Here is a 16,344-nt window from a genome sequence, read left to right on the forward strand (position 1 = left end):
TTTACTCTCTCTGCCTGTCTGCCCTGCGATCCGAGATACCTCGGTGGGCGGAACCCTAACCCAGCACTCCACATAAACAACCTCCACCACAGCGCTCCGCTCTCACTGGCCGACACGTCGTTATTCATGTTGCGGGGCGGAACCAAAGAAACCCCGACAATGCATTTTCTCATCGGCCCTATTCAGGCTCTGCATGGCTGAATCCAAATCAGGTTCAGGGGCTTTGCCCGGGAAAGCGGCCCCGCACTTGAATCACAAGGAAGGACAAGATCAGTGCATTTGCAGTGTGGTTTCTCCAAACCTTTTATAAACTGCGGCCAAACTCCAAGATAAAGCAAGATTCACTATGTCTGGAAAGGAAAAGCAGCATATCGTAGTAGTTAGTTGTGCACATTTGTAAAGTTTGAGGATGAAACAATGAAATCTGCACCAAGGGAAGAATATCATCTCTATGCTGCCTCACACACACCACCACCAACTAACTGAGCTCTTTTTACAATAAAATTGTGCTTTTTAAACTGCTGCCAAAATGAGTTAAAAATAAAAAGTTGAATAGGATCTGTACTCTGAGGTCTGACCACTCAGACCTGCTTCCAGGTGACATCCTTCATAAAGAGTTTTTTTTAAAAATCACTTTTATTCTGGCTTCTCACCTAAAATACTGATACCAATACCTCAGCATCTTGTTTTGAAAATCTGTAGGGTAAATGAATAAAAAAGCCAATTTACTAGATTGTACCAATTTTAATATCAACTCAAAGGGTGGAGAAACTGCCTTTACCTGCATGCACACACCCATCTACATGATTACAGATGATGTCTGCAGAAAGAGGAGCATCATCTGTTTAATTATTTCACATGCATGTCTTTAAATAATTAAGTGGGAATCATAAAAATAAATACTAAAAGTTAATATTAATCATCTAGTCGTTTAGCTGTAATGAAAATGTATTTAGAAACACAATGAAATGAAGTCTATGAAAAGGAAAATTTGAGGAAAAAGTTCAAGAAAGTGACACCAAACTTAGGTCAAAACTACATTTTTCTGTTTGTTTTTCTAGGCAATCTAAAACAATTTTTCCATTTTAAGATGCTGATACTGTACATGATGGACAGAGAGGACAACTTCAGGTCTCTAACCCTCCCTTTCAAAAGCCCGTCCACTATATTTATTAGAAACAGGCTGTTTGTTAAATTACATTTTACATTATATTATATTATAGTGGATTCTTGCAAATGACATTAGGAGCACTAAGAAGAGCCGAAGGAGCCTGATTCTTTTTCACAGATTACATTTTACAAATTTTAAGCAAATATGACAAAAGCTATTTTTTTTATTAGAGTTACCACTTTAGAATAAAGTTTAAAATTTAAAGTCATAATCAGGACAACTTAGATAATTAGTGTTATTGATATATGGATATGGACCATGCAAAAGCAAAACAAAAATGTCCTTATTCATAGAAACAACTACACGTTAAGTAAATGTTCACGATGTTAACAAGATGTGCTCGGCACAACCAGGAGCAGCTCTGTGCGCAAAGACGGGAGCCTATGTGACCCAAAAACTAATTTTACAGTACAATTTCACATATAGTTGCTGAGAATGCCTGATGTATAGACGTTTGGAAGGACATGGAGTCATATTATTGCAAGTTAAGACTGGAGTGTGCTACACAGACACATCTGAGATTAAAATATTCATGTTACCATTAACATTTATATTATATAACATTCATATTTAAATATGTCTTTTGTGGTCCTCTTTTTCTGTTTGTAATCCATTTCACGACTGATATTCTTTACTGTTCTGTTTACAAAACACACTTCTGAAAGAGACCATAGCAACGTCTTATATAACGCAAATTAGTTTTATTTCTTAATCATACTGTACATCCAAAATAAACATTTTATAATCACAAATAAAATATTGCAATATAATTTAACCCATGTAATCATCCAGGTGGTAGATATTCAACATACAGTATGAGGGCATGCCAACAAATACTCTCTACTTTCTCACACATTTTGCCAGTTTTGTACGACCACACATGATTTTGAATTGAAACCATTCAAAAAGCTACTCAAAAACAGGTCACCTTTTCCCTCATCTTCTTTCTTTTATATTCTACACACAGCTCCCTATATGCCGCAAAGAAACAAACTCATAATTATGTCTCTTAACATTATGAAACAAGTCAGATCCTCATTCGCTGACATTTACTGCAAGGCTCTTGGTTTTAGGCACCGGTTCTATTGATCAACTATTTGCCCTCATGTTAATACGCTATGTTTGCACACAACAACAACAAAAACTAACTTGTTAAAAATGCCAGAGCAGGATACATCAGTTAATCTGGTGAGTGTTAATTCAAAGGATGACAATGACTAATATATACACTGCCGCTTAAAAATGATTTAACAGCAACCTATATTTTGGCACTTTTTTGGTTCTGTCTCAAGGACTATTTCTACAGATCTTCACATTAAACCGTCTAAGTAATTTGACACAATACGGCTCAGTCAAAGATGTTCTGGGCAAATCAGCAAATGTTTAGAAAGAAGACTTGCCATCTCTCTACATTATTATTTAAAGCTAAGCCTTGTAGATATATTATAAGGTATGATTCTGCAGCTGCATGGTTTATTTTTCTCCTCACCTATTGAGATAGTTTAGCCATTAGTAAAATGCAGTGATGTAGGTTAGAGCTCTGATGTCCTCTGCTTCCTCAACCACAAACAGTGACGCACAGGAGGTGCATATGGAAAGCCATTTTGGCAAATAACATCTAAGAAATGTTGCGTTAACGTGACCAAAAAAACATGTTAACACATCGAGTTTGGCCGACATGTTCTGCTTTAACAAGTTAACAAGAAAAAGTGAAACATTAACACATCAGGCAGAGCTTTGTCGCATTAATGCATTATGTTTTTACATGTTAACACAACAAAAATTGACACGTCAGTGTGCATTTTGTGGTTGTGACCAACGAGGGGCTTTGAAGGCATTCATACTTTCATACATGTGATTTCCTCTGCAGAGTGCATAAGTGCCTGCAGGGTGTTTGTAATGAGTGTATTGATGCACACATCAGCTTCATCAGTTTAAGCACATCAGTAATTTATGCCGAACATGCTCCCTTTTATTATTGTACGATTTCATTGATGCAACCCTCCAAGTGGATGTGCATGAGTGCCTTGATTCGACATCCTTCATTGGCCACAACCAGAAAATGCACGTTAATGCATCAGTTTTTGCTGATGAAACTGAACGTGTTAATGCACTTTTTTCGGTCTTGTTAACGCAATATTTCTACAACTTGAATGGTCTTCCATAGGTGGAACCATTACAAACACCACATCAATTCATGGGCGAGCAGTCACCTGACTGTTCACACCAAAAGTGTGTTGCTCTCCATCTGTCTGCTTGCGTGTGTGTATCCACTTCTCTCTTGCTCACACACACACGCACAAGCAGACAGACAGACAGACAAGTGTAGAGAAATGCACATCTGTTGTGAGCCAGGCAACTGTTCACCTGAAACTCTCAGCACTTCCACTTCCAGTATGTCCCCTGCAGATGGCTAACAAATGATAGCAATTAAGTTAAAAAAAGAAGTAATGAGAGGGATGAATGAAGAGCAACTGGTAGAGAGATGGAAGGGAAGCAGATAACACCATGTCTAATGGCTAAATAGCTAATTTGGAAGATCGATAACACACTCGTTTGGCTCAGTCACGAAGAGAGGTGGCACTTTAGGGAGGTCTATATGTAGCAACGTCATCATGCCGAAATCTACGTCAGGTCACTTTAGAGACCGTTTAGAAGAGCCTGGGACAATAGTGTTTTGACCCTTTAAAATACACAGAGACCAGAATTTGAATTTTCAGATTTGAGTACATATGGAAAATGCACATGTAGCTACAGATGTCAAAGGGTCAAAAATTAATGAATAATAATAATAACAATAATAATAATAATAGCAAGCAAAATGCTTTTCCAAGAATTTGGAAAAATTCTACAATACTACAATTTTTTGTTTGTTTTTCTGGAGCCGCCAACCACTGTGTTTGTTTCCACTCTGAATTGCCATATGGAATAATAGTGCCCATCAAAGTCAACAGTCAAGCAATTTTATTATGAATTCTGGCATCTTTAGGTTTCATTTTAGTGTCTGTATGCACTACATCCTAAATGTGGATTAAATGTGGTCATTATTGTATAGTAACTCAGATATTTTAAATCATTCTAACCAAAAAAAACCCAAATCACCCATATTTATTGAAGTTCAAATAAAGATTCAGCGTTATGATTTTGTGCTATAGGTGTTTCATTACAATGAACAAGATGTTGAATATCTCTGAGTAAATCTAGATTGTTCCTGCCAAAATAAAACTCACACAATTAACACACTGAGTTTTTCCTATGCCTTACTTTTAATTGCTAATTTCTTTCACAATGATGCCTAAGTTTGAACCAAAAGTGCTAAAATATAGGGTGTTCAGAATATTTAAAAGGCAGTGCATAAAGTATTTTTCATGAAGGTGAACTCGGGTCAAATCACAAACGATCTCATCCATGTTCTGCCTTACGAGTTCCCAAAAATACTTACCTTACAATATAAAACCTGGTTAGGGCCAGCTGGTCAGTCAGGAGTTCATACAGTACATTCAACAAGTCCTGTTGAAACTGATACTTCTGGCCACAGTTCTGACTGTAATAATAACTAATTAATACACAGTATTCAGGGAGAGAGGAACCAGAGGTTGTACCGCCCTACTAATGTTACTGCAGGGCATCATGGGAGTGGAACAGCTACTGTGCATGGACTTTGAAGTCGTCACCAGCAGGCGGGCTACGGTTTGCCTGGACTGTTGTAACAGAGAGAGTCCACTGAGCGTGAAGGCTGCGTGAAAAGGCTAATGCAATGTTAGTTGGACCGGAGGAGTCGGAGGAAATCCACAGAGGCAAGCACACCATGGATTAGCCAAGAAGCAGAGGAGCACGCGAGATGTGAGCCAGGAAAGAAAACAAGGATGCAGTCATTGTTTATCACGGCGAGGCATCACGGCTAGCCACTGGGTCCCAGCTGGAGCCTCTCCTGCTTGTGCTTTTCCAGCCACTGTAAGATCTGCTGTTTCAGCTCCTCGTTTGGCCTGATCTGGTCCATGGTTAGCGGACTGCGGTTGAAAGGGTCAGTCTGGTCACTGTAACAAAGACACGAGTAACAAAACAAGTCAAACAGATACCAATGTTGCCCATTGGATATCATCTTGAGAGGATTTTGGTGCTTTGTAGGGAGTAACCAACCTGAGGAGATGCCTTGCTATAGTTGAGCGGTCAACTGTGACGTTGGAGGAAGGGAGCAGAACGGGATCCAGCATCAGAGTGGACATGATGGGATCCAAGAACTCATCTGGGGCATCCGAATACGTCTCCTCTTCCTGCTGTTGTCTGTCTGCATGGGACTAAAACAGAGGCATGATGAAAATCTTTTTTCTACCTGTATTTACCACAATGAATACAGAGATTTGTATGCATTCTAGTGTTATCTAGTGTTAGTCAAATGATACCTTTATTTTATCGGCAAGGAGTCCAAACGCCAGAATCATGTCACCTGGCTTGTTTATCTTCTTCAGTACCCTCACTGTTTGGGAAAAGAGGGTAGGAGAGTACGATCGTCCATCCTTTGGGACTGTAGCACAGAAATTCTCCTCATCACTGCCAAAGACAGAAAAGAAACAATAATAGTGATCATACTGCCAATGCCACTGTGTTCAATCTCCAGATGACACAGCACCAATTAAAGAACAAGATGAAACAAACTGTTCAAGCAAGAAAATATTAAAACAAGACTGGTTTCTTCTCCATTAACAATTCCACAAAGAGGAATGCTCACAACATACCCCAGGTTCAGGTAGATGGTGCAGATGTCAGAAACAAGCTGCTGGGGCTTGAAGTCAAACTCACTGAAGTCCTTGACTTTAAGGGCACCCATCTTAGGACCCACCAGGTGCTGGAGGAAATAGTTGAGCATGGAGATGATCCTCTCAGCCAGGAAGGGGTGCACAAAGATCCCCTTGATTTCTGGAAACAAGGAAAACCATTAAAAGAAAAAACATTGGACGGACGAAGACAAACGTGGATGGATTAATCAATATATATAGATTGTGCCTGACCTGAGGTGAGGAAGGCCAGTGTGCCAATGGTCTCATTAGACATGATGTTGTGGAAGCGTCCCAGCTGTCCAAACATCTGCAGGCTTGACTCCTTCTCTCTTCGGGCATCGGGGGCCAGACCTTCCCACTCCCCTCGATCCCGCTCCAGTTGCAGGACCTTGATTTTACTCAGGTACTACAAGACAAGAAGACAGACTACCAGTCTTGAACTGATAAAACTGAAACTGGCACTCTGTCTAAGATAAAAACACAGCTAAAATATCAAACAAGTTATGAGGTATGAGGATTTAAATTAATTGGCATTTTTGGTACACAAGCTTATATCCCAATAGCTGACTAAATCTGTGCCAGATTAAATGTTAATTGCCCAACATAACATAACATAACATAGCTATTTGCCAAAATTGGTATAAAGTTTTGTATGTATGGATGATAGCGAACGGAGTCTTACCTGAATAGCTTCATCCAGCAGGAAGATGGCATCGTTCATCAGTAAGTTGAGGAACCTGAGGAACAGAGGGGGATTCATGGCCTCCAGGTTCTCAGATGCATAGTGCGCCAAATGCTGAAACAATAGATGCGAAAGTAAATGAAGAGCACACTGGGATTAATCTGATTAATAAACTACAGTTTCCCACCTGGTAGTAAACCATGGTGGAGTTTATTTGCTGCTTGTCACCCCAAAATCAACGTCTACAAGCCTATAATACACCTCATAGCCGATGATGATCTTCATGTACAATAACCAGAAAATATCAATGCTATATTTTTATTTTTCTATACCTCCATCATGCCACTAGTCTTCTAATACCAAAATTGGGCCACTCACACCATGAGTTTGAAACATGCCAGAGTAGGGTCATATTTTATTGATTCATTCATCATTCAGTTTGTGGGAGGGTCTGAGAGAAGTCTGAAGAGATGTGACGAGAATGTTTGGGTTTATTGGTTATTGGGTTTATCAGTAACATTGCATGAAATAGTCCACCCTCCACCTTCTCTTCTCTTCTCTTCCCCTCTCTCTCTCTCTCTCACTCTCTCTCCTAAATGCACACACATTGGAGAGCGCAGCAGCACTACATCCATGTGTTGTCTCTGTCCTTGTCTCAATCCACAGTCCTAACAATTGTGTTACAACAAAGCATAAAGTTGACGGTTTGCAGGCCGGGTCGGTTTCGGGTGGTTGATAAATGCATATTTTTGTCATGTGGTGTAGACTCTCGTAACAGGTCTGTTGGGTGCAGGACAAGTATTAAAAAAACATGACCTGTGCATTGAAAAGGCTCGATGCAAATACAATGCAGCTTTTTTTTTTTTTTTTGAGCTCACATGCTTTAGTCTGGACACACATTTATGAACTTATTATGCCTCCAGTAGTGTGTGAATTATAAGGAGAAAGAAAGGGGTTTAAGGAGTTTGTTTCCAGCTATTGGGGTAGCAAGCAAAATGATAGGGACAGGATTCGATTTTTAGGGATCATCAGATGCACCTAAACATGAGGAACGCATCAAACTCACGCAAAAAAAGAACATGTGAGCTTCTTTTTGTGAGTCATAAAACATTATGTCACTATCCGGTGTTTTGAAGGATCTCTTCGACACTAGTTTCTTGTTACCTTGATACTCTCTCTATAGTTTTCTTTGCCCCACATGTACTTGAGGATGGGATACATGGGTCTTCTGTAGTTGAATTTCTGTTCAAACTGATGAGGATCGCCTGAAAGAGAGGAAAACTAAATGAAACAAGCTTCATTGCGAGCTCCTATTTCTTTTCACTTTTTCACACAGCTTCTCTCCTTATCTAGATCTGCAGAACACACACAGGTGTTCACACACAATCCAACCTCCAACCTCAACTTCCAACAGTTTCACCTAACTAGATAAAGACCCCAAATGATCCCAAGAGTCCGTTTTTTCTTTTATTTCTTATTGTGAGTGTTCATGGGCTTTAATTAAAATGGTCTTTTTTAAGTGTGCATACTTGTCACACCACAATCTGTGGGTGTAAATATGGCTTTAATCGAGCTCTTCAGTGTTAATTGCTGTTTTGAACTATAACTAGCACTAGCAAGTAAAAACTTGTGAGGACTACAACTGCTTCACCTGTGAATTCGATGTCTACAAACACAGTGATGAGGGCCTCGGCCAGCTGAGGTGCATGTCTATAGGAGAAGAAGACTCTTTCTCGCTGGAACATGATTGGCTGAGCAGCACCAGGAGCCAACGGCTCCATGTGGGGCATCACCGCCTCCAAGACTTCTGCAAGCTTTGCTCTTAGATGAGGGTTCTTCATCCTGTTGCGCAAACAAAACAGTGGGGATCGACGCAATATGTGACCATTCGAAGCCCTATTGGGGCTCACGGCTTTTCATTTCAACAGACCAAAATCACTGACATGAAAGATGAAGTCATGTACCTCTCTACGTTACCCATGAAGACAGTGATGAAGTTAAGAATCTGCTCCAGACTTTCTGCAGAAGTCTCCAAAACATCGTCTGCAAAGCGACGCAGGAAGATGAAAAAATCTCCCAGGTTCTCTACAAAAAACTCTGACAAACAAAAGGCACACGTCAATGACTATCGCATGAAGGAATGTTCAGCACAAATGAATAATTGTACTACGAGTGACTAACCACTACTACCATGCATGCACAGCTGCAGTTAATCAAAGACATTTTGTAGTATTTGCTGAATGTAAAAAAAAAAAAAAAAGTGAAGTTTGACAATGAAATCTTCTGGAATATTATCAATTACATGCTGGCAATGTGTTGTAACACACGTTCAACACTTCAAATTATGTTTCTATTAATTATTATGAGACGGGGGGCACAGCACACCGTTTCACATGCTGTAGTTTAGGAAGTAAAAAAGAGGACCAAAGCCAACATTAGGCGTACAGCTCCACTGTATTTGTAGTGTAGTGGAAGATCCGACCTACCTGGTACATAGCACAGCATAGTATTCTGTAGGGAGGGCAGGGGAAAACTGAGTGCTACATGTTCAGGCCCCTGGTTTCCCAGACCAAGCTGAACCAGCAGAGCGCCAGTGGAAGCTTGGAGGTTAAGGCAGCATTGCAGCATGGCAGGCTGCGTAGTGGCAGCTTTGGTTGACAGATAGACAATCATCAGACGCTCAAACTGCTCCAGGAGCTGCTCTGACATTGGGTTGCCTGTTCGCTGGGCTTCCTGCCACGTCACCTGGAGCCGGTGGAGAGACTGGTTCATCTTCACCATCTGCTCATGGAGTCTGCACATGTCCATTATGCATGCGCACAGACGCGTGGACACAAACATAACAAGACAACACGGGTTAATGCCGACATATGGCGCTAACATGAGTAGTATACAGTACACTTCTGTGGGATCAGTAATTCTCGCTTTAATTTTTTCATGGAAGTCATGTTGGTGTTTGTTTATAGGCACGTACCTGTGGAAGCCAAGATGCAGAGTGAGCTGTGTAAGGATGAGATTTTCAGTCAGCAGGCTGTAGGACTGTGCAGACTCCACTGGCTGCTGAGGCGGCACTGGGATCAGACAGGTTTCCTTGTCGAGACCTGGAATGAGAGATGGCGGGCTGTTTAGTCATGGAATTTAATGAATAGTCTGTGAAAATCCTTCTGTTATTACAAACCTACTGTCAAAACAAATACCAAAGCTGCTGCATTAATGCTCATAAAAAAAAGTTAAAAGGAAGGGTTATAGACACTAATTTTCACATATATCAACCTCTTGCGTGCACATTGCGATTCCGCCTCTCTTCTTCGCTCAGCTCCTTGAGGGCGCAGTAAGTAGGGTTGAAGGTGAGCAGTTTCAGCGAACGCGGCCTGCAGAAGGGCTGGCACAGCTTCAGCAATGCGGCACCCAAGTTTAAGAAGAATGCATCAGAGGCGTACATCTGGAAGAAGATCTCTGGCATCTGATTGGCCCATATCTTGGCCCGGCCAGCATTTGCATGCAGACAGCTGCCCAACCACGAGAGCAGCAAGTGGCGCGTCTCACTAGATCGCTGGAGTAAGTTTTTCAAGATCTGGTGCAGCTTCTCATGAAACTGACCCATAAACTGCAACACACAAGAAGAAAAGACCATAAGCCCTGAGACATTTATAGTTTGACAATTAGTATATATAGGGATTCATTTTTTTTTTTTTTTTAAAGGCAGACAAAACAGCAACATGAGACTAAAGAGAACCTGTTTACCTGGTGGATATTGGCCTCCTGGACCTTTGTCTCCTGAGCGCTGGAGCGGGAAGGGTTCAGGAAGTAGCCATGTCCCTCCACTACACCCGGGGTTTTCAGCAAGCAAGAAATACTTAAAACTGCCCCCAGAAGGCTCTTCTGGTACTGTAAACCATTAGCTGGGTCTTTGGGCTGAATGTATTCCACCAATACCTTAGAAAACCCAGAAAAAAAGACCTACAGTTGGAAGGATTTGAAAAGGGGAGGAGGGGGGTAGGATCCCTAAAATGAAAGGTTCAGGCAGCACTGTGAAATACTGTGCCAATACATTGTCAATAACATTTGTAAATATCCCCATCCTGACCTTGGCAATATCTTTATGGTGGCTGAAGTAGAGCAGAACATCTAAGTAGGAGTAGAGGAGAGGCTGGCACAGGTCCATGTCTTTGATGCGTCCCTGGAAGATATCAAACACTGGTACTATCACCTCCTCAAAGGTACGCACCTCCTGGTCGGAGAGCAGGCCAGTAATGACCTCCTCCACAAACTCGACCACCTCCTCGGGCTCTGAAAAACAGCGAGTTTGTAAGAAACTGAGAAGAGAGAACTCAAGGCAAAGCTTAACCAAAGGCAACAGGAAAGGAAAAACAAATACACAATAAAGGACACAGTCGGGCGTAATCCTGGACTTACGTGCTCCACTGAAACCTTCCAGCAGCAGGTCCAGAAGCTGTTCGTAGATATTCTGGCTGATGTAGATCTCTGGGGTAAGCAGAACTGTCCGCGTGTTAGAAACCGCCAGATTCTTACAGCGAACAGCAAACGACAGTAACTTCTCTGGTACCTTTGTCACCTGGAGCACAGAAAACCAAGTCACAAAATTATGAAAGCGCATGGTTGATTTTAATGTTCAAATCACCAAGAAATGTCTATTAACAGTTGTCCACCTCTGAGAAGAGTTGCATTAAAGTGCTAAAACCTGTAGATAAAAACTCAAACCTCTTCTTTGGCTCTCTGGTAACAAGCAAAAAGGTACGGGATGGCACACTTCTCTCCAGCGTCACGGTCAGCAGACAGGTTAACAGCACTGCATGACATCATGTGGATGAGGTGGTTTCCCGGCTCTAGTAGCAGCAGACGGTTAAACAGAGCCTGAAGGACAGAGCGACACATCACAGACACAAATCATTCTGTGTACATCTGCTCACCCGTACATTTTCTAAGATCCTAAAATAATTCAATTCTTTGTGTAACATTTCTTTTACAATGCATCCACATTCTACACATCTCATCTAACGAACAAAGCCTTTAGCATTGCTTAAAGGTTTCCATTCCTTCACTAAACATTAAGTGGTTTATTGAGAGGAGAAAAACATGAGAAGAATAGACTGAAACCATAAAAACATGTTGACATCTGACCTGTTCTATATTGTCCATGTCCAGCCAGTCCTGTCCATCCAGATCTGCAGCCATCTCCTCCAAGTAAACACAGCGAGGTGGGATCCCATTACCTCCTCTCAAGCTGGGGTCACCTAGAAGTTAGAGTAAAGCCAGGCTCCATAAAATAAAGTGTGCTCGAATCATAATTCACATAACAACCCCATAACAAACCAAGCAAAGCATGAATACTGGATTAATTGTATTTGAGAGATAAATCAACAGCACTAACATCAGCATTACAATAAATAAGACACAGGAGGATTAAACGCACTGCATGTATTTACTCTGGTTTATTTCAGACTGAGGTGGCAGAGGAATTCATTAAAGGGTTCTCAGTAAAAACAAAGGGGGGGCTTATAGGCTGCATTTCCTGAACACCATGATTCGCCTTTAAGCGGTCTCAGTGGTGGAGAGACCCAGCCATCTTACAGTGAGTCTTCACAGTGTCTTTGTATTGTCTTAAGGGTGGTGAGTCATTTGTTGCAGTACTAACCGGAAAAATGTGTCTTTCAAGACAGCCATCAGTACCACTGAGAACAACATCATGCTTCTATTTAGGAACAACACAGTTACATCGGACACCTGTCTGTCTGTCTGTCTGTCTGTCTGTCTGTCTGTCTGTCTGTCTGTCTGTCTAATGACCCTTCCTAGCTTAAAGCATGGGAAAGATGATTTGCTCCTAATGTAAGACGGCCAACAAAGATTATCTGACCTGACTCTGCAACCTCGTCTCACACCCACTGGCCCGAAAACAGGTTACTGGAGAGGCTACACTTGCTTCAGGACAGCTTCTGAGTATATGTGTGTTATATGTGTTGAATTCGGGTGTTTTGTATGTGCAGCATCTGGACATAATCAGTAAAGGTGTCACACTTGTAGCTTGTGGTTTAGCTAGTGGATATGTTTATAGACCAGACACCAGACTAAGACTCAAATAATCAACCAAAGCAAAACATGTAACAATCTGAATTTGAAAGCTGCAGCAGCATTAATGTGTGGGGTGTTTTGTGGAATACTCAGACTGATGCTGTGATGTGGGTCAAACCACTAAAGTGTCAGAATGGGTCGGCGCATGATTGGACACAAAACTGAAAGCTGCCTGGCTTTGGTGGCCAGGCATCTCTGTTACAAGTGAAAATTAACTTACTGATATTGACGTTTGAATGTAATTTAACCGACCGTACAAGTGAAAAAGAAAGAGAGCTGGAGCTTTTGTAAAGATACAGATCGAAAGAGCATCTGTATGGACAAGAGAGAGGGGGAGCATGATTATGGATAGAAGTAGAGAAGTAATTATTATTCAATGTAGTTCCCTGTAAATCTGGTCTGGTTTGGAGTGTTTGGAACTTCAATGCAGACTGAAGTCTCTGCTAATGGTGACAAACAGAGTTTAAGCTACGGCAGCCGTCCAACACGTGTTCAGCAGACCTGAGTCCTGCACACACATGTTGTATGGGAGAGGTATAAGTTACAGATTATTTTTTATCTTTTTGCTTACTGTTGTCCAGAGTGATGAGAAATATTCGCTGGATCATGTGATTGACATTGAGCTGTTCACACAGCTCCTGCCGGGACCGGAAGGAGCGGCTGATCTCTGCCACGGAGTCGTCATTGTCATCAACGCTGTCTGACACAGAGTTTTCTGACTCTGACTGGCTCTCTCCTGAGTCCTCCACTGCGATACAAGACACAGAGGTGGAGTAAGAAACCATGTGGATACATTTAAGCCAGATGTGACCTACACTTGGAAATAAAAACCACTGATGCTTCTGACACTGAAATTACGTTACGTATGTATTTGTGTATATGTTTTATGTTCTGAACTGCATTTTGGCTTTGAGATCCTTAGACCAGCCCGCATAAGCACTGATTATTATAGAGCAGCAATAACTCTACTCACATGGTGGTTCAGCAGACAGCTGTTGTGGTTTCTGGCCTGATGCAAACTGCTTGGCGTCAGCCAGTGAGCTGAAGAGGGCAGCGAAGGGGTTGCAGGAGATGTTCTGGTTGTTGTTGCCCTGGTCAGTCATCTCACTGGGGCTCAACACTCACTCCATCCAAGATCCCAGCCTTAAGGAGCAACACAGACACAACAACAAAGTGGCAATGAACAATACTTACAATGTCCAAGTCAGGAATTAGTGAGGATGGACAGAATATGTCCATCACCAACTCACCCTTTCAGTAAAACTTCAGCACTTCATCATTTACAGCTACAGATAATTTTTTCTAACAACATTTCATTCAAATTAACTGGGCCTAGTGTCTCCAGACCACCATGTAATTTACATTCTTTACAGAATTAGGTTCCTATTTTGAAGTTTGAAGTCTATCTTTGAAGTTTAAAGGCAGTCGGCATCCTTGATGTGGTATTACTGCCTCTGGGATTTGATGCCCTTCATTGCTCAGGTTCTAAAATCACTGAATCCGTCCAGATGTTCTTTTAAAATCTAAACAGCCGCCTTCTGACCTCCACACACGCTAACCGTCCTCTTCTGGGCAACTCTGCATACATCTCTGGTCTCCACATCTCTTATTTTCTGCATGTTACAGGTGCATGCTCTGCTGTTTTCATCTCTATGCACTGATCATAGTGAACTGCTGGTTGTTTTCCTATGATGTAGCTACTATCACTCCTTGCAATGTCTTCTCCTGATTCTCAAAACACACCAACTCTAATGCAGGATTGTCTGCAGGTTTTCTTGCCTGATCTTATTGCTTTAACTCTTAATGAATATTTAAAACTTCTTAGTGAATGATTTCAGCCTTTGAGGAACAAAAAGCACAGCCCTGCTCCACACTATGTCTTCTAGTGTTACAAACAGTTTAGGCATGACATTCATAAAAACTGTGAAAAGATGAGAAATAGTCTTTGCAGGTTGACGATGAACATATGGACCAGCTGTCATCACCGCTCACTGGACCTCTATGGCGGCTAACGTTAACCATTAAGTGTGGTCACGGTTACCCATCAGTCCAGCACCTTACAGTCACAACCATTGTTATTTTGTAGGTCTGGCTTCCCAACTGGCCACCATTACGGTATTTCTAAACTGTCATGTAACCCGTTAAACAATTTAGCAGGGGCTTGACGCTAGTTAGCTAACCGCTAACTAGCTAGTAGCAGCGACCGTCCTGCATCAGGGCTAGTTAGCTAGTTAGCAAGCTAAGCTGTCATGGGTCACCACGACTCTTATTTCTGCGTTGATTTCGTCAACTGTTACATGGACTTCGTGTATTATCAGTCTAAATAATGCACAGAAGCGATAAAGAGGGCTGTCCTACCTGTTTGACGGGCAGAGGTGTGTGTTTTTTGATTAAAAGAATTGCTTCTACGAAACCAGTGGCAGTTCCTCAGTAAACTGAAACTGTAAACGTCATCAAAATGAGACGGAGGGTCTGCTTTGCTGAGTAACTTTATTTTACATGTAAAACATGATTAACACAACCTGTGTGTGTGTGTGTGTGTGTGTGTGCGACAGTAGTATAGATACTGAACTTATGCAGGTCTTTGTAAGAGTGATAAAGATCCATCTAATATTTAAACTAGAGCTATAATTCTTGACAGTTTCAGTTACAGTTTCAGATAAGCTTCAGATAAGACCATAATCTCATGTTTTATGGGGCTGAAGAAATAGGGGAAAGTGCATTTACACTTTTGATAATATTTTTAGAGATATAGATTTGATGTAGTTTGTAAACATAAATCATGCAAACCTGAACGAGCACAATGTAACATGAAAATAAAGCAAATGTAAAATAAATGATTTGGTTAAACAAAATCAACTAAATTCAATGAAAAGAACAGCAACAATAATTGTCATAATAATACATGGGCTTGGCAGCACTCGATTTCTTTTCTTTCTTTCTTTCTTATCTCAAATGCAGGACTGCACAGAGATCTGCTGTTATTTTTCTCTGATGTTTGCTGACCGTCAGCAGAGGGCAGCAGCAGACTGCACGTCCGCCTTGATCTCGTTTGACAAACTAGACCTGAGCTGACAGAGTTTTGCTGATGTGTCTGCAGTTTGGATGTGTGACCCTCTCCTCTGTGTGTTTGTGAATTTGCAATTTGCCACTGACTAATCTGTGACCTCAGCTAAGGTCTCGTTCTCGAGAGAGACCTGGTCAAAATTAAAGCAGGAATACAACACAAAGTTATAAACAGAGATGATGCAGCTGCTGGACAACTTCAATTCCAGCTGTATATGATCCAGGTTGAAGGGGCAGAGTTGCAGAAAGTCTTTTTTTACCAAAATCTGTACGGACTGAGGGGATGGAGAGAGTGATGAAGCCCCAGGAGTGTTTACTACAGCAGCACTGTTTAAGAGGCATGTCAGTGGAGAAATAAATGGGCAGCGATTCAAGGATAGATTTCAAACAGTCCAGGAGAGGAAGGAGGGAGAGCAACCAGCTGAAAAATAGAATAAGGCCCTAAAAAATATAGATAAAATTTCTTCTCTTAAAAGATGATCAATATGTAATTTAAAGAAAGGTCATCATCAACTGTGATGCCCAGATATTTGTAGGCGTCACAGTTTCGTGTACTG

At 41.4% G+C, this 16,344-nt stretch overlaps 1 protein-coding gene across 1 annotated transcript; it reads right to left on the reverse strand.

The window, feature by feature from the left end:
* Nucleotides 1-4,118: 4,118 nt before the first annotated feature.
* Nucleotides 4,119-15,170, reverse strand: ube4a (ubiquitination factor E4A (UFD2 homolog, yeast)). Its single transcript, XM_070829530.1, has 20 exons — nt 15,080-15,170; nt 13,695-13,864; nt 13,293-13,469; nt 11,774-11,886; nt 11,354-11,506; nt 11,048-11,207; nt 10,719-10,921; nt 10,376-10,567; nt 9,905-10,238; nt 9,606-9,732; nt 9,118-9,425; nt 8,596-8,728; nt 8,283-8,473; nt 7,796-7,896; nt 6,632-6,745; nt 6,181-6,355; nt 5,908-6,088; nt 5,575-5,722; nt 5,312-5,469; nt 4,119-5,208 (listed from the first exon to the last, which is right to left on the reverse strand). The coding sequence occupies exons 2-20, from the start codon at nt 13,822-13,824 to the stop codon at nt 5,073-5,075; spliced, it is 3,234 nt and encodes a 1,077-aa protein (XP_070685631.1). The 5' UTR covers nt 13,825-13,864; nt 15,080-15,170; the 3' UTR covers nt 4,119-5,072.
* Nucleotides 15,171-16,344: the final 1,174 nt, after the last annotated feature.

Source organism: Pempheris klunzingeri, chromosome 4 (assembly GCF_042242105.1).
Source record: "Pempheris klunzingeri isolate RE-2024b chromosome 4, fPemKlu1.hap1, whole genome shotgun sequence".
Lineage (NCBI taxonomy): Eukaryota > Metazoa > Chordata > Actinopteri > Acropomatiformes > Pempheridae > Pempheris > Pempheris klunzingeri.

What these genes read in the sequence shown, in the direction of transcription:
- ube4a (XM_070829530.1), bottom strand. Translation starts at nt 13,824, where the DNA reads ATGACTGACCAGGGCAACAACAACCAGAACATCTCCTGCAACCCCTTC. An exon ending in TCTCATCACTCTGGACAACA is followed by an intron (nt 11,887 to 13,292) that starts GTAAGCAAAAAG and finishes TCTAACTTCTAG; the next exon opens with GTGACCCCAGCTTGAGAGGA. An exon ending in GGAAGGTTTCAGTGGAGCAC is followed by an intron (nt 10,922 to 11,047) that starts GTAAGTCCAGGA and finishes GCTGTTTTTCAG; the next exon opens with AGCCCGAGGAGGTGGTCGAG.